Source organism: Bos indicus, chromosome 18, assembly GCF_029378745.1.
Source record: "Bos indicus isolate NIAB-ARS_2022 breed Sahiwal x Tharparkar chromosome 18, NIAB-ARS_B.indTharparkar_mat_pri_1.0, whole genome shotgun sequence".
Lineage (NCBI taxonomy): Eukaryota > Metazoa > Chordata > Mammalia > Artiodactyla > Bovidae > Bos > Bos indicus.
In genome coordinates this window covers 3,458,592-3,478,697 of record NC_091777.1, presented here as the reverse complement: position 1 = coordinate 3,478,697, position 20,106 = coordinate 3,458,592, and the positions used below count along the sequence as shown (strand labels likewise).

At 48.8% G+C, this 20,106-nt stretch overlaps 1 protein-coding gene and 1 non-coding gene across 5 annotated transcripts; both read left to right on the top strand.

Moving 5' to 3' along the window:
• Positions 1-189: 189 nt before the first annotated feature.
• On the top strand, positions 190-18,897 carry CHST6 (carbohydrate sulfotransferase 6). Of its 4 annotated transcripts, none has more exons than XM_070770341.1 (6): positions 190-278; positions 399-676; positions 9,087-9,121; positions 9,621-9,810; positions 11,684-11,759; positions 12,570-18,897. In XM_070770341.1, the coding sequence occupies exon 6, from the start codon at positions 12,586-12,588 to the stop codon at positions 13,771-13,773; it is 1,188 nt and encodes a 395-aa protein (XP_070626442.1). In that variant the 5' UTR covers positions 190-278; positions 399-676; positions 9,087-9,121; positions 9,621-9,810; positions 11,684-11,759; positions 12,570-12,585; the 3' UTR covers positions 13,774-18,897. The 4 variants fall into 4 exon arrangements, with proteins under 4 accessions (XP_070626442.1, XP_019835795.2, XP_019835794.2 ...); XM_019980236.2 differs by having other exon boundaries at positions 9,529-9,769; XM_019980235.2 differs by having other exon boundaries at positions 9,529-9,810.
• TRNAH-GUG (transfer RNA histidin (anticodon GUG)) lies at positions 1,508-1,580 on the top strand. The gene has a single exon. It is a non-coding gene; the product is annotated as a tRNA-His (tRNA).
• Positions 18,898-20,106: the final 1,209 nt, after the last annotated feature.

Genomic DNA, 20,106 nt, shown 5'->3' with positions numbered 1-20,106 from the left:
GAGCCGCGCTCCCCCGGGCCCACCTGCGCCCTCCTCTCGGGGGCTCGCCCTCCTCTCCGGGGCTCGCCCGCGCCCGCCCGGGGCGGCCGCCCCTCCCCCGAGGCGTGGCCCCTCGTCCCGTGGTGGGCAGGCTAGCCCGAGCCCGGGGGCCAACCGGCTCTTTCCTTCCTCCCCTCCCGCCCCGGCGCCCGCCCGCCCGCTCCGGGACCGCAGCCACGTCTGAAAGCGCCTCATTGTGCGCGCTCCGCTCCAGCCCGCGGCTCCGAGCGGCCGCACAGGTAGAGCGCGGCGCGGGGCCGGGCGCCCGGGGTCTCCGAGGCTGCTTGGTGTCCTGCCCCCCACCCGGGGACGGCTCCCTCAACATCCCATTCTTACGACACCTCTCTTTTTTTTTTTAGGGGACTCCTGCCCTGTTTCCAGCCTCCCGCCGCCTTGGCTCTCCAGGTGCCTCCAATATCTCGGCCCCAGCTTGCTAAGTCCACGCCTCTCGGAGCGCCCTCCGCCCCGGGGGCACGGGTGCCGCTTCAGAGCCGTAAGACCCTGCGGACTGTCCCGGCGAGGAGACAGCGGCCGCGGACGGAGCTGGGTGAAGGCGGCGTCCAGGAGTCTCGGCAGAGACTGGGGCCAGAGGCGTCTGCCCAGCGCCGCGCCCCCGGGCCGGGACACCTCGCCTGGGGTACGTTGATTTATCCTCTCTCCGCGCGGGATGCCCACACCCTGGGCGACCCGGGGCCCAGCTGGGGAGGCGGTGACCTTGCAGCCCCCCGTGGGCTGTGCCAGTTGGAGCTGAGGGTGGTTTTTATGAGAACGTGAAAAGGGCATCACCCTTTTCCAAGTGCTGGTTGGAAAGGGTCTTCCTGGGGCTTCAGCTCCACAGGTCATTTCTTGAGGATCCCTTGTCTCTTGGAACTTGAGTTTCAAAGGGTATGGCTTTCATTTAAAAAAAAAAAACCAGAAACAAAAAACTCTCCAAGGGCTTTTTCCATGGAACCCTGAAGGAAAAGCAGCTCGGGCAAGTGAATTTGGAACCAGATCCAGCTGAATTTGAGTCTGGGGGCCCCTGCTCCCAGCTGCTGGACCGTGGGCAACAATAGAGCCCACCTCCCTGGGCCTCAGCATAGGTGCCCAGCAGATGTTCACTCTCTTTTCTCTTCCCTCTTGTACTAGAGGCTCGAGGATGGGAAAAGTGAGGCCCCAAGAGTGGAAAAGACTTGGCTGAGGTGAAGCCATGAGTGAGTGAGCCAAGTACCAGAGTTAATAAGAATAGCAGGCTGCTCGGTGAGCCTGGCCATGCCAAGGGTTAGTCTGTTCCATTTAGTCCTCTCCAGACTGCATGGTAGGCCCTGCTAGAGCCTCCTTCTCAGAGTCAGCTGAAGCCCAGAGGTTATGAGTGACTGGCTCAAAGTGACACACCCCACTGGTTGTAGAGCACAGTTTTAACCCAGTCTGGCTTCAGAAGGCAGGCTTTCAGCCATGATTCACTATCTTCTGTTTGGGATGTATGGCTTCCCTGGTAGCTCAGTTGGTAAAGAATCTGCCTGTGATGCAGGAGACCCAGGTTCAATTCCTGGGTTTGGGAAGATACCCTGGAGAAGGGAATGGCAACCCACTCCAGTATTCCTGCCTGGAGAATCCCATGGACAGAGGAGCCTGGCAGGCTGCAGTCCATGGGATTGCAAGAGTCGGACACGACTTAGCAACTAAATCACCACCACCACCACTGCTGCCTAGGCTTGATTTTTTCTATTGCTAGGGCCACTTGGACTTGGTTGGGCTATTTTCTTTGAGTTCTCCTTATGCACAGGCTTTCTCTTGGATTCATAGAACACAGTTGTGATCCAGGATTTTTAAAAGATCCTTGAAAAAATACTTTTCAGTGGACTATGTGCCAGACATTATCTGTGTACTTTAATATTACTTCATTTAATCTTCAAATCAAGCCCATGAGTTGAGTTATATTATTTCCCCTAGTTATAGATTTTTTTTAAAAAGTAAGCACAGAGAGATTAAGTAACTTGCTCAACTTGCTCAAGATCACCCAGTGAGTCATCAAGTAGAGTTCATCCTCTTAGCCCGTGTGCTAACCCCACTACCTGGTGTGAGAGAGATAAGGTCTGGCTTCTAGGCTAGTCAGGGGATTTAGGTACAGAAATGCACGAACAGGAGTATTCTTTGTAATGATAGTAGCATTAACAAAGATTTCCCAATATCACCTAATACTCAGTCCATGTTAAAATTTCTCTGATTACTTCAGAGATATCGTCTCACCCTGGGTTTGTCTGAATCAGAATCCAAACAAGGTACACATGTTGTCTTTGGCTGTTTTGTGTTGTTTTCTTTTTGTTGTTGTTGTTTCTGAAAATAAGTTTTATTTAAATAAGGGTTTAAATACATTATATAACATTAAAACTGAAGAGGGAGGGGAAAAACACCCCAAAATCAGTTGGTTACTTCACATGGCATTGGGCCACTGTTGCTAGTGAGTTGCAAGCTCTACAGCTGTGACTGATAGATGGGTTTGAAATTCGTTCCCTTGTCAGAAGCTGAACTGATAGAAGGTTGGCCTCACCTTCTAGTTTGGGAATTGATTATTTAGGATATGTCTGGTCAAAAAGACGTTGGTGGCAAGCCAGATGTCCTGGCCCCTCACTAGAGAGTGGTTGCTCTAAGCTCTGCCCACCGGGTCACGTTGGAGACAGCAGGGGACCTTTCCCCAACCACCAAAGGCTCCCTCTAGCAGTACAGCTGCCTCACCACCCTCCATTCTCCGCTTCATCGAGGACTGTCCAGGTGGGGACGTTCTCTCAGGACAGGGAACTCTGCAGAGGGACTGCTGAGGGGCTTCCGGCCAGACAGAGTCGCCTGTGATCCTGGGGCTCTGGACTTGGCTGAAGCATCACTGTCACTGCTTTGTTTCAGGCTGGACACTGCCAGGCGCCTCTGCTTGACCTCTGTTTAAATGAGGGACCCCAAGACTAGACAGCATGGCTCTGTTCAGTTTGTTGCATGAAGGAGTTCCACTAGTCCAAGTTAAAAGCAGACCCCAGATGGTTACATTATACAGGCTGAGAGGTTTTTAAACTTGTGACAAGGGACAAAAGGGAAATTCTACTCATTGCAAGGAAATCCTCACTTAAGCCTCAGAGATCCAAAAGCACTTGAACCCATGAACCTTCAGCTGGTCGTCCTTAGCAAGTCCAGTCTCTACCAGGAACTATCCTTAGCCAGTCCAGTCTCCACCAGGAACTGGCCTATGTTCTTGCGCTGGTCACCCTGTAGCTGAATTCCTTCTCCATACTCCGGATGCTGAATGCAGTACCATTGCAGGCAAATTTCTTCCTAAACGCCTTCACTAGATCCTTTTTATCGTAATCATCAGCAATCCCCTGGATGGTAGTAAGGGTCTTCCTGCCGTTTCTTCATTGAATCCTTATATGGATATAATCCTCAGTGCCAGCAGGAGGCAGATCAGCACCCTTACTTGCATCAGCAAAGGGGTCCAAAGAATGGAGGTTTTGGATAGCGGACATAAATACAATTGAAGGCAGCCGCGGGAGACGGCTTTTTAAAAATAAATGAATCAAAATAAGAGATTAAGAAAAATAAACCAGAGAACATTCCAGATGATCCCTGCATAAGAGGGCTCAGTCCACACATGGGCGTTGGGTACCAGAGAGGAATGTGTGAAATACACACCCTCTATTCCCTGCAAGTGTTACTGCAGAGAAGAGGGGGAGTCCCAGACTTGAGGCCCCTCCAGCTGTCAGGTGCAGTGATTTAGACCAAGTTAGGTGTTGTGCTTTGGGGATCCCCAAAGTTCAGAGCCTTGGAAAAAGATTTCTGTGTTGGTCTGCTCTGAAATGCCCCGCACATGGCTCTGAGCCAAGGAGACTTGAAGCTCCTTTCCCAGACTAACTTGATTTCACTTCCCAGTAGGTTTCTGCAGGCAGGTCTGGTTACTCCAGCAGCATCTGGGCTCTGTGACTGTAGCCTCCCTACCTCCAGCTGATGCCACACAGCTGCTCACCGGGGCCAGCAGGGGAATGGCAGATGTGGCCAGGCTTAGGGCCAAGCACGTCTTCACCACTGCCTGCCCCAGCCCAGAGCCCTGAGGCTGAGTGTGGGTTGGAGCCCTTGACAAAGGCCAGGTAGTTTTCCATCCCACGCCCCTAGGCACCTAGGCACTCAGGTCAGCTAGAAGATGGTTTGGGGGTGCCTCTCTCCCTGCAATAAAAGCTAAGTCAGCAAACTCCACCCATGCCTCTCTGAATCGATGAAACAGACCTGATTGTTAATGACTGACAAAGTAATAAAACAAGAAAACAATGACCTGTAATCTGGCCACAGAATAACAACCACCAATATTCAGCACGCATCCTTCTGGATTTCTGATTATACTAAATCATTTGGTTTTTGTTTGTTTGTTTAAGTAACAGCCTTATTGAGATATAATTTACATTCTTTGAAGGTACAGTTCACCAGTTTATAGCATATTCAGTCTTGTGCGTTAACCACCTGAAGGTTCATCTGTGTCGTGGCACATATCACTGTTTCATTCCTTCTTACTGCCAGAGAATATTCAGTTACGTGAGTACACCACATTTTGTTTATCCATTCATCAACTGATAGGCATATAGGACATTTCCATTTGGGGGCTATTATGATTAATGCTGCTGTGAAAGTTCATGAGCACGTTTTTGTGTAGACAAATATTTTTGGTTCTCTTGGATTTGTGTATTTTAGAGTAGAATTGCTGGATCACATGGTAATTCTATGTTTACTTGAGGGATGACCTGCTTTCCGCAGCAGTCCACCATTTTACATTCCCACCAGCAGCCTATGAGGGTCGCTGCTGCTGCTACTGCTAAGTCGCTTCAGTTGTGTCCGACTCTGTGCGACCCCATAGACAGCAGCCCACCAGGCTCCCCCGTCCCTGGGATTCTCCAGGCAAGAACACTGGAGTGAGTTGCCATTTCCTTCTCCAATGCATGAAAGGGAAAAGTGAAAGTGAAGTCACTCAGTCGTGTCTGACTTCTCGACCCCGTGGACTGCAGCCCACCAGGCTCCTCCGTCCATGGGAGTTTCCAGGCAAGAGTGCTGGAGTGGGGTGCCATTGCCTTCTCCATGAGGGTCGCAGTTTCACCATATTCTCACTAACACTTGCTATTATCTTTTTTTATTACAGCTAAGCTAGAGGATGGGAAGTGGTATCCCAATGTAGTTTTGATTTGCATTTTTCTAATGACTGAAGCTATCAAGGATCTTTTCAGGCACTTATAGACTATGTGTCCATCTTCTCTAGAGAAATATCCACTCAAATCTGTTGCTTATTTTAAAATCAGGGGTTTTTTTTTATTGTTCAGTTGTAAGAGCTCTTTATATGTGGGTACAAGTCCCTTGCTATTTATATGATTTGCAAATATTTTCTCCCATCTGTGGATATCATTTCAGTTTCTTGATGGTGTCCTTTGATATTCACGTATTTTTAACACACTGTATGTTTTGCTGTGTTTTTTTTTCACTCAACATAATGTAGTGAAGTGCTCTAAAGTTAGACAGCTGGAGTTCAAATTCTGACTGTTGCTGTGTGGGCAAGTTCCTGAACCTTTCTAAGCCTCAATTTCCTCTTCTGTGAAATAGGGTAGCACATCAGACGCACCTTATAGCATTGTTGTGAGATAATCCTGATCTGAGCTTCAGAGGAAAATGGGTTGGAAAGGCTTGGTATGTAGGAAGCCCTCACAGGTGGTATTCCATGATTCCCACACCACCACAGGCATCCATCTTTCTCCTCTCTCTCCCCTTCCCTCCCTTGGTGCTTTTCCTGTCTCTTGTTCTTCTTTTCTCTCTCCCTTCTCGTCTTTCCTTGTCCTTCTTGCCCTCCATGTCAGCCTTCTCTCCAGCAGATACCCTGGGCTCCATCAGAGCTGGTTCATCTCCAGGGGTGGCCCTTGATGCCTCAGGTCCACGCATGCCTCATCCGAAATCTCTTTTCTTTAGCCTTTGGGATTCCTGAACAGAATGGCCTGCAGCTGATGCCAAACTGAGAGAAATCTGAGCCAGGGGGTGCTACCTAGGATTACCTTTCACTGCCTTAGACTCTGCAGGGCTGGGAGACACTGGAGACGGAGGAGCTGCAGTCTAGAGCAGCCGGAGTGGGCCCAGAGGGCAGAGCCCTGTCCTCCCGCACCTCCCCTGTGAGGCCTGCCCTGTAGCTCAGTGTTCCCATCGGCACATCAGAGATAATGGGGGCTCCTTCTCTGTTTCTCAGACCAAGAGCTAGTCAGGGATGACTAGAAGCCATCGTAATGTTTAGATGCTCAGCAGAAAGAAACACAGGACAAGTGGGGAGTCACTCCCTTCGGATTTGGATCAGAGTGCCTGATATCGATTCAGCAAATATCTATTAATATCATCTCACTCAGGCTTTGGGGCAATCCCTGACATGACACTTATTGTCTTACTCTGGCAGGATTCTTAACTTTTTTTTTTTTTTTTAAGCAATTCAATGATCTTAATATTAGGTTATTTTTTATTTGAAAAAAATAAGATTTTTGCAATCTCTACGTCCTAAAATGTGGCATCAGGCTTACTTTTTTTTTTTTTAATGAGCGACTGAGCCCACATACTCTTTGCTTTATAGTTTGTAGGCACTGAATTTATGAGTATAAAGCTACTGTTTCTGAAAGGACAGACATTAAAAAACTGCACCTCTCAATGCAGGACCAGTTCCATGTTCTCCCGTGTGCCATTGGCAATGTGTCTTAGTGGCCTGAATACACAGCTCTGTACTACTGGAAAGCTAATCTTGCTAATCTGGGATACAAAACAAAGTCCCTCCAGGCCTTTTGATAAAATTGATTGGCATTTTTCTATGGGCTATCATATTAGCTATTATTATAGAAAGCTCAGTCATGTCTGAGCTTTGCTACCCCATGGACTATATCCCGCCAGGCTCCTCTATCCATGGAGATTCTCCAGGCCAGAATACCGGAGTGGGTTATCATTCCCTCCTCCAGGGGATCTTCCCAACCCAGGGATCGAACCCAGGTCTCGCACATTGCAGGTGGATTCTTTACCGTCTGAGCCACCAGGGAAGCCCATAGAAAGCAGGACAGAGCCCTTTTTCTTCCTCTTAGTCCCTTTTTCTTCCCTCCAAATTACTATATTTACAGAAACAATATGCTTCAGTTAGTATAACACTTTCCTTTTGTTGGCCATGCCTGGTGGCTTGCGGGATCTTAAGTTCCCTGACCAGGGATTGAACCCTGGCCCTTGGTATTGAAAGCGCGAGTCCTAACTGCTGGACCACCAGGGAAGTCCTGACACTTTCCTCTTCACGTACTTCTTACCGAACTAAGTTTGTTTCAGACGCCTGGAGGCAGGAACTATTTCTCTAATTATAATTTTACACTAATGATGTTCTGTATATAGTGAGGAGGAGGGAATAAAAGACATTTGGGGAAATTCAAGGAGCAGCTCTGGGTAGATTGCATAGAACGGGGCAAGTCCGAGTTGGAAATCCTGGGCTGCGACGCTGTCAGCGGTGCTCAGCTGTGAGAGGTCCAGGAAAGCATGCACACCAGGGTTTGCTTTCTTAACAGAAAATCTGCCACGAATGGGGCTGGGTTCAGTGGGATGACTTTTTTTTTTTTTCCTTTAGATACTGTACCTACAGCCTCTCTGGCCTTCCTCTGACCCTTGAACATGAAATGCTCCTTCTTGGAGCCTTCAGAGATGCTGCTTCATCTGACATACTAACCTCTTCTCTCCACCTGCTCCCTCACACAGCCCTTCCCACAGTTATTCCCTGCTCAGCCTTCAGATCCCAGTTCAAAAAGCACTTGGCTAAGGAAAGACTTCTCTGCTTGCCCCTAGCTGTAGGCTCCCACAGCACTGTCCTTGCCCTTTATTACACTTCCTATCAGTTCAGTTCAGTTGCTCAGTCGTGTCCAGCTCTTTGTGACCCCATGGAGACTTACTATGGCTTGTGGTTAAATGATCACTTGCTTCGTGGTGACCTTCTCAGCTAGAAATTAAGCTGAAGGCAGTGGCCACATGTCAATATTTACTTTCATGCTTTGCACATAATAGCCACAGAATAAATGTTTACAGAATGAATGAAATAGTACATGAACATACAAAAAAGAATTTCATATAAAATTTTAGGATATTTACAGAATTTCTAGTATGTATATGCTTTTTTCTTTTAGGTCTTATACACTTTAAAACTTTATTTTTATTTAAGTATAGTTTATTAACACTTTCAGGTGTACAGCAAATATATATATATATAATTCTTCTCCCGTATAGGTTATTACAAAATATTGAATAGTTCCCTGTGCTATACAGTAGGTCCTTATTATTTATTTTATATATACTAGTATCTATCTGTTAATCCCCAATTTCCAATTTATCCCCCTCATCCCTTTGGTAACCACAAGTTTGTTTTCTATGTCTGTGAAATCCCTTGGACTGCAAGGAGATCCAACCAGTCCATTCTAAAGGAGATCAGTCCTGGGTGTTCTTTGGAAGGAATGATGCTAAAGCTGAAACTCCAGTACTTTGGCCACCTCATGCGAAGAGTTGACTCATTGGAAAAGACTCTGATGCTGGGAGGGGTTGATGGCAGGAGGAGAAGGGGATGACAGAGGATGAGATGGCTGGATGGCATCACCGACTCGATGGACGTGAGTCTGAGTGAACTCCGGGAGTTGGTGATGGACAGGGAGGCCTGACGTGCTGCGATTCATGGGGTTGCAAAGAGTTGGACACGATTGAGCGACTGTACTGACGTCTATTTCTATTTTGTAAATAAGTTCATTTGTATTTTTTTTTTTAGATTCCGCATATAAGTGCTATCATAAGGTATTTGTGTTTCTCTGTCTGACTTAGTATGATCATCTCTAGGCCCATCTGTGTTGCTGCAGATAGCATTATTGTATTCTTTTTAAGGCTTGGAAATATTCTATTGAATATATGTACCTTATCTTCTTTATCTGTTTATGGACCTTCAGGATGCTTAACAACAACAACAAATGAATATTGGGGTGCATGTATCTTTTTAATTAGAGTTGTCTTTTCAGGTATATGCCCAGGAATGGGATTGCTGGATCATATGGTAACTATATTTTTAGTTTTTTGGGAAATCTCCATACTCTTCTCCATAGTAGTTGTACCAGCTTAGTAATACGATTTCCACCAACAGTGTAGGAAGGTTCCCAAAAGGAGAAAACTCCACACACACAGAATTTTGTACCACTTCTATATATCACCTTTTCAAAAATTAGACAAATAATAAATATGTGCCCACAAAATATTACAAAGGATTCATAGGAGAGGCAGATGACCCTTCCAGAGTGGGGAGCTTCATTGGGCAAAGGTTTAGGAATGGGGCCACCCAGAGCCCCACACTGGGGGCCTGGCACTTGGATTCAAACCCCTGCCCTACCCCTCACCAGCTGTGTATTCATGTCTCTAAGCCCCATTGCCTCAACTAAAACACACAGGATGATTTTTACCTTCTAGGGACTTGGGGAAAATAAAATTCAATCAAGAAGATAAAATACACATCCCAGTGCCTGCCTGACATGTTCTTCCTCACTTGAACCCTGGGCCAGTTGGTGGTGTGCTGAATGTAAGGCGCCTTCTCAGAAAACGCCCAGCTGGGACCTGGATTCTCTGGACACCCTGAGTGTGCAGGATGCTTCCATCTTCTTCCTAATTCTTGAGTTCCAATCGGAGGATCTGATAACAGTTCCTGTACAGTGTGAGTCACTTAAAAAGACCTCTGGCATCCCTGGAGTGCAGGTAACAAGCATCTTGGCCTGGGGGTAAGATTCTCCTTACCAGGGGAGGGTGAGGCAAGCCTGGGCAGCTGTGTTTGGGCCCAAGTATCAGGGTCCTGTGTTCTGTAGGATCTCCCAGCACCAGGGGAGAGGCCAGCAGCCTATGATTAGAAAGTGCCAGAAACCTCGAAATAAGTCCTGGGTTGGGGTCCCTTGCTGTCTATCCAAACCTTGGGTCCTTTGTCTAAAAAATTGAGATCATAGGGAATTCCCTGGCGGTCCAGTGGTTGGGACTCCAAGCTTTCACTGCCAAGGGCCTGGGTTTGATCCCTGGTCAAGAAATTGGGAGCCCACAAGCCAAGTGCTGTGGCCAAAATAAATAAACTAAATAAAAAATTGAGATCATAATGCCCACCTCAGGAGCTGTTGAGTTAAATCACCTAGCTGTATATGTGTGTTTAGTTGTTAAGTCATATCCGCAACCCCATGGACTGTAGCCCACCAGGCTCCTCTGTCCATGGGATTTTCCAGGCAAGAATACTGGAGTGGGCTGCCATTCCCTTCTCCAGGGCATCTTCCTGCCCTGGGATCGAACCTGCTTCTCTTGCATTGGCAGGTGGGTTCTTTACCACTAAGCCACCAGGGAAACCCCAAATCTCCTAGCCCTTGAGGTAATATATGTCAGTAAAGAGGAGTTAGAGTTTCCTCCTGCTCCTGTACCCTGTTCTCGGGAAGCACAACCTCAAGGAGAGGAGGTAACGTGTGCAGAGCAGGCGGGTGGCTGCTGTCCAGGTCTTCCAGGGGGGACCGAGCAGGAAACAAGAGCTGCTGGGCATCCTGCAGGCCCCTGATACGGGGGGGGGGGGGAGTCGAGAGGGGTCTGTGCTCACAGTCTAGACACCATCTGCCCTCAGTGGTGACGTAGCCAGTGAAGGCGTCTCCGTGGGGAGCAAGTGCTGTGAAAGGAAAGAGGAAACTTCCAGATCCTTCTTTTCCCAAGCAGCTCATCCTTGAGATCGCAGCAGGAAGAACAGTGCAAAGAGGAGAAAACTCTGGGACCTGGGGGTGTGGGAGCTGGGCTCGGTGTTCCTTTCATTCTGTAGGACCCTCTGTGGGACATTCTTTCTGAATTAGTTTGTATTGGAGCATAGTTGATTTACAATGTTGTGTTAGTTTTTGCTGTACAGCAAAATGAATCAATGATTACATCTATATCCACTCTTTTTTAGATTCTATTCCCATATAGGTCATTACAGAGTACTGTGCTATAGTAGGTCCTTATTAATTATCTCTTTTATATATAGTAGTGTGTATATGTCAATCTCAGTGCCCCAGTTTATCTTTCCCTCTGCACCCTGGGACTTTCTTAAGATCCACTAAAGGACTTAGGCATGTTTGGGGGCTGCAGGGGGCCTGGGAGATGCTGGGATTCCAAGCATAGGTGACCTCAGGGGTCTTCTCCGGGCAGAGACTCCCCATGGTTTCCTCTCAGACACAGCTGAACACTGCATCAGTAACATGGGGCATGTGAGGCGCTTTACCAAGCCCCTTTCCTCATAACATGTTTGCAGCATCATTCCTCTCGACAACCTTACGGTCAAATGTTATCATCCCCATTTTACAGAGGAGGAAACTTGAGTCTTGGAAAACTTAAGTCGTTTGTCCCAGGTCTCCCAGCTCCTGAGTGGCATCAGAGAGACTCAAACCCAGCAGGAGAGACTTTCATTTCACTTCCATCTGGGAAAATGTATCTAGCCACCTGCTCGTCCCTGCCCAGCTCCAGCCAGGAGAAGGGCAACTAGACTCCCACCCGAGGGGAACTTCTGTCAGTCTGGGAAGACAGAGCCCTCCCAGTGTCCAGGGCCATCTGACCCAGCCCTCTCCTGCCTTCCCAGGCCCTGAAAAACCTCCAGGCCTCTCCCATGGACCTGTGATCGAGGTGGGCAGCCCTCCCAGCAGCCAGGGACAGCAGTAAGTAACCTTAGCATGGAAAGGGGCCCGACTCTGCCCTCATCTTTCCCCTTCTCCGGCTCCGTCCTACCTCTCCCTTAACTGGTTTCTTCTGCCAAACCCCACCAATCCAGAAGGATATCCTCCCTTGGGAATCCGTGCTTCCTGCAGGACTTCACTCTCCATGGGTGAGAGCAACAGTTGCTGTTTTTTGTCTATTTATTTGTAATAGCAAAAGTAACATCTGCTTATTTAAAAAGTCAAACAATACAGAAGCACACTAGGCAGAAAGTGCAAGTTTTCAGTTATGAGAATTACTACATGCCCCAACCCTCGGGACTCATCCCAATACTCCAGGACCAAGATGAATCCCCTTTTACAGATGGGTGAACTGAGTCACAGAGCAATGAAGCCTTTGGTCTGAGATGTTAGGCTAGGAAGTGGCGCAGTTGGGAAGGCTCTGCTAAATCATCCAGCAAGCTATTTAGGTAAACAACCTAAAATTGCTCCCCTATAAGTAATTTTAAGCAAAAAGCAGGACTTCCGGTTTACATATATGTTCCCCCTGAGAAAGAAAAGGGCTAGGGGAGAGAAAGAGAGACAAAGGGAAGAACATTGCCCATAGTCTTGTGCAACTGGCGTTTGGCTCTGCAAAGACTGCTCATGCCTTCAAGTCACACTCCTGACTTGGGAGGTCCTCAGTGGGGTGATCTCCCTGGGGCGGTGGGCAAGTTCCAGAGCTGCTCTCCGGCAGCCCCAGACCGGGATGTGGGATGTGGGATGGGCAAGTGGCCCCTGATCCCCGACTGCTACTGCCTGCTCCCTCTGCAGGTCTCCGGCCGGCGGCATGTGGCTGCGGCGCGTCTCCAGCACGGCGGTGACTGCGCTCCTGCTGGCGCAGACCGGCCTCCTGCTCTTCCTGATCTCCCGGCCCAGACTGCCGCCTGCGGCCAGCAGCGAGGAGCGGGTGCATGTGCTGGTGCTGTCCTCGTGGCGCTCGGGCTCGTCCTTCGTGGGCCAGCTCTTCAGCCAGCACCCCGATGTCTTCTACCTGATGGAGCCCGCGTGGCACGTGTGGGCCGCCCTGTCGCAGGGCAGCGCCTTGGCGCTGCACATGGCAGTGCGCGACCTGGTGCGCTCAGTCTTCCTGTGCGACATGGATGTGTTCGAGGCCTACCTGCCGTGGAGGCGCAACCTGTCGGACCTCTTCCAATGGGCGGAGAGCCGGGCTCTGTGCTCGCCGCCCGCCTGCAGCGCCTTCCCGCGCGGCGCCATCAGCAGCGAGGCGGTGTGCAAGCCGCTGTGCGCGCGGCGGCCCTTCAGCCTGGCGCAGGAGGCCTGCCGCTCCTACAGCCACGTGGTGCTCAAGGAGGTGCGTTTCTTCAACCTGCAGGTGCTCTACCCGCTGCTCAGCGACCCAGCACTCCACCTGCGCATCGTGCACCTGGTGCGTGACCCGCGCGCTGTGCTGCGCTCGCGCGAGCAGACGGCCAAGGCGCTGGCGCGCGACAACGGCATCGTGCTGGGCACCAACGGCAAGTGGGTGGAGGCCGACCCGGAGCTGCGCGTCGTGCGTGAGGTGTGCCGCAGCCACGTGCGCATCGCCGAGGCGGCCACGCGCAAGCCTCCGCCAGCCCTGCGCGGCCGCTACCGCCTGGTGCGCTTTGAGGATCTGGCGCGGGCGCCGCTGCCGGAGATCCGAGAGCTGTACGCCTTCGCGGGCCTGAGCCTCACGCCGCAGCTCGAGGCCTGGATCCACAACATCACGCACGGCGCCGGGCCCGGGGCGCGCCGTGAGGCCTTCAAGACCACGTCAAGGGACGCGCTCAACGTCTCACAGGCTTGGCGCCACGCCCTGCCCTTCGCCAAGATCCGCCGCGTGCAGGATCTGTGTGCCGGAGCACTGCAGCTGCTGGGCTACCGGCCAGTGTTCTCCGAGGACGAGCAGCGCGACCTCAGCCTGGACCTGGTGCTGCCGCGCGGCCCGAGCAGCTTCAGCTGGGCCTCGTCCACTGCTGAGCGCCCCGGGCCGTAGTGGAGGCCCCCAGCTGGCGGTCACCAGGGCCAGGAGACCCACGCGTGGTGCCGAAGGGGCTGGGCACGAGGTGGCCCAGAGTTTGGGAGGTTCCGCCTGTAGCAGGCTAGGACCGAGTTCCCAAACTAGTTTCTTTCTGCCCACTTCTCTTTCTTTCGAGTCCTCTTTAGGAGCTGAATGGTTTCCCCTGGTAGCTCAGCAGTAAAGAATCTGCCTGCAGTGCAGGAGACGCAGGTTCGATCCCTCCCTAGGTGGAGAAGATCCCCTGGAGGAGGGCATGGCAACCCACTCCACTATTCTTGCCTGGAAAATCCTATGGACAGAGGAGCCTGGTGGGCTGCAGTCCATGGGGGCAGAGAGTCAGACGTGACTGAAGTGATTAAGCAACAGCAGGTAGGAGCTGAATTCCTGACAGCAACACTCTTCATAGAAAGCAGACTGGTTCCCCCACTTCTCCTGAGTGCAGGGAATAAGTTCAAAGACTTGGCTCCTTCTCCAGCACTTTCTTTCCCTCTCAGTCTCCCTCAGGATGCTTCATCCTGCAGCTGAGAAGGCTGGCCCAGCCCTACTTGGGACAGGAAGGGTACTGTGGCCAGCTGGCCCCTGAAGTCAGTACATCTTCCCCTCCACTGCACCACCCCCAGACTCTGTTCCCCCAAATCCTCTGGCACCACGTGCCACCAAAGCCAATGCTTTTATATTCATCTGTGTCTTCAGGAAGAAATCAGCCAAGCCTATATCTTGGGGTCTCCCCCTAGTCTTTCTCTGACCCAATCTCCCAGGAGCCCATACAACCCCATCACCTGCCTAAGTAAGGTGAACCTTTGATTTGTCCTGATGGGAAAGCTCCTACTTACAGAAATAAACATATTTAACCTGTATGATACAAATTAGAGTTTACGGCCTGTAAAGTTGGAGAAGCAAAATGCAAAAGTGAAGGGACTTGTCCAAGGCTACAGGATGAGAAGGAGGATGAAGAGAGGGAGAGGGGTTTGCTCTGAGACCACAGTGGGGAGGAGAGGGGGCATCAGGCTTGCAGAAACCTGTTTCCCGGACCAAGAAGGGTCAGATTTTCCCATCCTGTTTGCCCAAGGGCTCAGCAGTCAGCAGTAGCTAGGACCGCAGCTGCAGGGTGAGATGTGGGAAGTGGTAAGCTCGGGGTTCAGAGTGCAGAATCTAGGGAGCTTCCTGGATAAGCCTGGAGGGAGGCAGTGAGCAGGCAAAGTAGAGGGAAAAAAGGCTGGGCAGGCCTGGGCAGCAAGCCAGGCAGAGCGTGTGGCAGAGCAAGAGGCTGGCAGCAAGATCAGTGCCCGGAGGGCAAGTCATGGGGTGGATGTAACCAGATAAAGCTTGCCAGGAGCTTGGAAGAAAAAAGGCTCTAGGGTGGCTGTCTCCCTGTGGTCCTTCTGTGCCAGGCCCTGGAGGAGAACAAAATACGATTCCTAGCTGCAAGCTACAGCACCTGGCTCTGCCGGCAGAGGGTCTTATGAAACAGAGGCTGGATTTTAAAAAAGGAGGTGGAGGGTAGGCGAAGGGGGAAGATGCGGATATGTAAGAGCTAGTCTTAAATTCAGGAAATGAAAGCCAACAAGTGCTCCAAAAATGTTGAAAAGGAGGGAGAAGGGTCACAGAACCTCTGGGAAGGACAGGGAAGAAGATTGGAGTCCGTGCAAATAGAATACCCGTCACACCGGAATACAGAGCTGGGCTGCAGAGTGACAGTTAACCACCAGAAGACCTTAGCCCGTTCCCGCTGGGAGTGAGGATCTGCCCTCACTGAGGCCATCAGTCACTAGGAGGGATTCTGGAGGTTGCTGGCTTCCCGTTCTCAGCCTGGATTGGTGGGACCTGGATTGCAGACCCACGTCCTCACTGCAAAGCAGGCAGGTCAAGGGCAGTCTGGCACTTTCCATTTCTTCCTCGCAGGGAGCAGATGGATACTGACCTTGAAGCCAAAACTTCAGGATGCCTCAGTTAGGGACCAGTCTAGCTGTAGAAACTTTGGGCCCCATAAAGCCTCCATTTGCCCCTTCTCACAATAGAAGAAGGTATTTAAAATGCAGAATTTATTAATGACTTAGGCTAGGGTCACATGGGGCTTAATATATGGGCTGGAACTCAAACTTACATCTTTGACTTCAATGCTTGTGGTTCTAACAAGTAAATTGAACTGGGGATGGAGCAGAAGCTTCCATCATAGGCTTCAAAAGGCAGATCATCACCCAGAGATCTGCGTCTCTGGGTGTCAAGGAGCTGTCCTGACATTTTGGGGTTTTTTTGTTTCCAGTTTTATTGAGGAAGAATTGACATACATCACTCTCTAAGTTTAAGGTGTACAGCATGAGGGTTTGGTTTACCTACATTGGAAAATGATTACCACACTAGGTTTAATTAACATCAGCCATCTCAGATAGATACAATAAAAAGAGAAAAATGCAATTTTTAAATGTTACAAGAGGGAATTCTCTGGCTGACCGGTGGTTGGGACTCTGCGCTCTCACTGCTGAGGGCCCGGGTTCAGGCCCTGATGGGGGAAATAGGATCCTGCAAGCCACATGGCATGGCCAAAAATAAAATGAAAATGTTCTAAGAGATGGAGATTTAGTGCCTCCACCTCTTCTCCTCTTCTCTCCAAAATTTTATTGTACTTTTAATTATATAATTGACCTACAGTGCTATATAAGTTCCAGGTGCACGACAGTGATTCGATATCTTTAAATGTTGCAAAATGATCATCTCTGTCCTGGCATTGAGCTGCAAACATCTCGGGGTGGGCAGTGGGCTGGTGCAATGGGGCCCCTGCCACCGGCCCCTTTCCTCCCCATATGTGGCCCCTCCACCCCAGGATAGCCTCTGGGGATAAAAGCAGACTCCTGGCTCTACCTGGAAGGAGCACATGGTTAAGTGGAAGAGTCAACCAGGAAGTCTGCAACGTGCTATGTTCGGGCAAAGAAGGTCCAGCCAGAGGGTCATGGTGCCAGAGGCTGACATGCAGTCACCAATCCCTAGTGGGATCCAGGAAGGCATTTGGGTTGGGGCTCAGAGCCCAGCCTGATACTGGCATCCACAAGTTTCGTTTGTCCCTGCCAGGGTCACAGACTGTCTTGGCGCCAGCACAGTGAATGGCTTTTGCTGTGTGACTCACTCCTTTTCACCTGTCTCCGAGGTTCCAGGATGCCAATGACTGGCTCTCAGATGCTGCTGCCCGCGTATGGGGCCTTCTGGACAAGTCTCTGCGTGCAGCAGGTTTTCAGCAAGCCCCTAGGTGAACCCAGATAAGGTTTCAGGACAGAGACAGACAGTGCCCAGTCCATTGTTTTCACGAGTTAGCCCTGGGTCAGGCCCCGGAACAGAATAGTCACAGCCTTTGCTCTGGTGGGGAGTACAGACAGTAAATAAAAAGTCCTATAAATAAACATGCTATGCTAAGTCACTTCAGTCGTGTCCGACTCTGTGCGACCCCAGAGACGGCAGCCCACCAGGCTCCCCTGTCCCTGGGATTCTTCAGGCAAGAACACTGGAGTGGGCTGCCATTTCCTTCTACAATGCGTGAAAGTGAAAAGTGAAAGTGAAGTCGCTCAGTTGTGTCCAACTCTTAGCGACCCCATGGATTGCAGCCTAACAGGCTCCTCCGTCCATGGGATTTTCCAGGCAAGAGTACTGGAGTGGGGTGCCATTGCCTTCTCCAAAATAAACATGCAACTGTGAATAAATAATAAGAATGGGTAGAGGGTGGCCTACTTTACTGTGGAGAGTCAGGAAAACATTTTGAAGAGGAAATATTTGGTTCAAATAAAGAATGGATAGGAGTTCATTGAGCACATGATGAAAAGGCAGAGAGCTATTGAGGGATTGGCCCCCTTGGAATCACGTTTCCTTGACAAAAGGCTCACTCCTGGGAATCCAAGCTCGTGGGATGGGAGAGGACCCCAGGAGATGAGTGAATTTGTGTGTCTATAGTAAAGATTCCTAGAAATAGAACTGCTGGATCAAAGAGCATCCATCTTTTAAATGTGAAGTTGCCAAATTACTCCAAAAATGACTTACCAACTTATACTCTCTGGAATGGTGTCAGGAATGCCTTTGTTACCCTTTCCTATTGAGTGCCCCCCATCATCTATAGAGGTAAATAAATCATTTTCATTTTTACCTACCTAATGGAATATTTGGGCTTCCCTGGTGGCTTAGATGGTAAAGAATCTGCCTGCAATGCAGGAGACCCGGGTTAAGTCCCTGCATTGGGAGGAAGATCCCCTGGAGAAGGAAATGGCAACTCACTCCAGTATTCTTTCCTGGAGAATCCCACAGACAGAGGAGTCTGGCGGCCTACAGTGCATGGCTCACAAAGAGTCGGGTACGACTGCCGCAGCACCCAAAAACTGTTACAGTGCTACTAGGAACAATCTTGTCTATATCTCCTGCCACCAGTGCTGTAGGATATTTACTTAGCAGCTGGATCATGAGTATCTTCATTCAAATTATGCCAGATGGTTGTTATCTATTTATGGGCTTCCCAGGTAGCTCAGTGGTAAAGAATTTGCCTGCAATGCAGGAGACATGGGTTTGGTCCCTGGGTCAGGAAGATCCTGACCCTGGAGTTTCCTCCTGGAGGAGAAGATCGCAATCCACGCCAGTACTCTTGCCTGGACACTCCAATGGACAGAGGAGTCTGGTGGGCTACAGTCCATGAGATCCCAAAAAGTCGGATGCAGCTGAGCACGCATATATCTGTTTATGCCTCCATAGTTCCAGCTGCCCTACAACCTCAGTAACAATCAGCGTTCTCAGACTTTAAAATTTTTGGCTGTTGGGTGGTTGACCAGTGACATCTCATTGTGATTCATTTTGTGTTCCACTGATTAATGAAGTTAAGTATCTTTTCCTATTAATATTTTTGTTGGCCACTTGTATTTCTCTTTGCTGAAGTACCTATCCAGGTCTTTTGTTTGTCATTTTCTTATTGATTTTTAGAAGTACTTTGTATGTTCTGAATGCCACTCCTATGTCAGTTATTTATATTTCACATGTTGTCTCCCAGTTTGTGACTTGTCTTTATATTTTCTTTGTGATAACCCTTGTATAACACAAGGCCTTAAAGTAATTAAATTTACCCATTCTTTCCTTTATGGTCTTTGCTTTTTGTATCTAGTTTAAGAACTGCTTTACCATCATGGACATAAAAATATTCGACATTGTCTTCTGAAAGTTTTATAATTCTTCATCTCACTGTAAGTGAAACAGAGGTGGTGGGTGGCTAAAAAATACACACACACACACCAAGTTTTTGTTTGCTTTATATATGCTTCATAATTTTCTTGTAAGTTTGTGTTTTTCCCGAAGTTGTATTGTTCTTCAGGTTTTTTTTTTTTCGTCCACTGAGAGAAGAAACGGTACCTTCTTCACCATATTCTTAAAATTGTGAGATTCTTAACCAGTTTGTCTATTGCTGAAATCTATTTCATTATTTTTCCTGAGGATATTCTTCCTTCTGTTCCTATCTGGTTAAATGGCTGCTAGTACTGTTGCACAGAAGTCAATCTAAGACTCCTGGTTAAATCCACTTTTTTTTTTTTTTTTGGCCCATCTTTCTCTTAGTCATCACTCTTTAACTTCATTGAACTTTCTCTTAGTCATCACTCTTTAACTTCATTGGAGTACATACTCAGCTTCCCTTAGAAAGGTCATGTAAAAGATACATTTTCTGAGTTCTGCAAGTCTAAATGGCTTTTTAAAAATTTCTAAATTCACAATCTGACTGAGGATAGAATTCTAAATACAAAATAATGTTTCCTGATATGATACATCATTGATTGTTATATAATCTTAAAATATTGGTTTCTTCCACTTCTTTTACACTCTGCTAGTCTGGGAAATGTACCAAAAGACAGCATTGTTAAATATTTTATGACTTTAAAAAATGCTGTTTTTGTTTTAGAAAAGTCTCTTGGTTGAGGCAAAATCCCAGTTGTAGTGTTAGAGAATTGGTATCAGAAAGCTTCAAAAACCAAGGCTTTCAAGAGGGAACTCTAACAATGTTGCTAATGTCCTTTACACAGTGGCTGATTTTATTTTTCTGGGCTCCAAAATCACTGCAGATGGTGATTGCAGCCATGAAATTAAAAGATGCTTACTCCTTGGAAGGAAAGTTATGACCAACCTAGATAGCATATTCAAAAGCAGAGACATTACTTTGCCAACAAAGGTCCGTCTAGTCAAGGCTATGGTTTTTCCAGTGGTCATGTATGGATGTGAGAGTTGGACTATAAAGAAGGCTGAGCGCCAAAGAATTGATGCTTTTCAACTGTGGTGTTGGAGAAAACTCTTGAGAGTCCC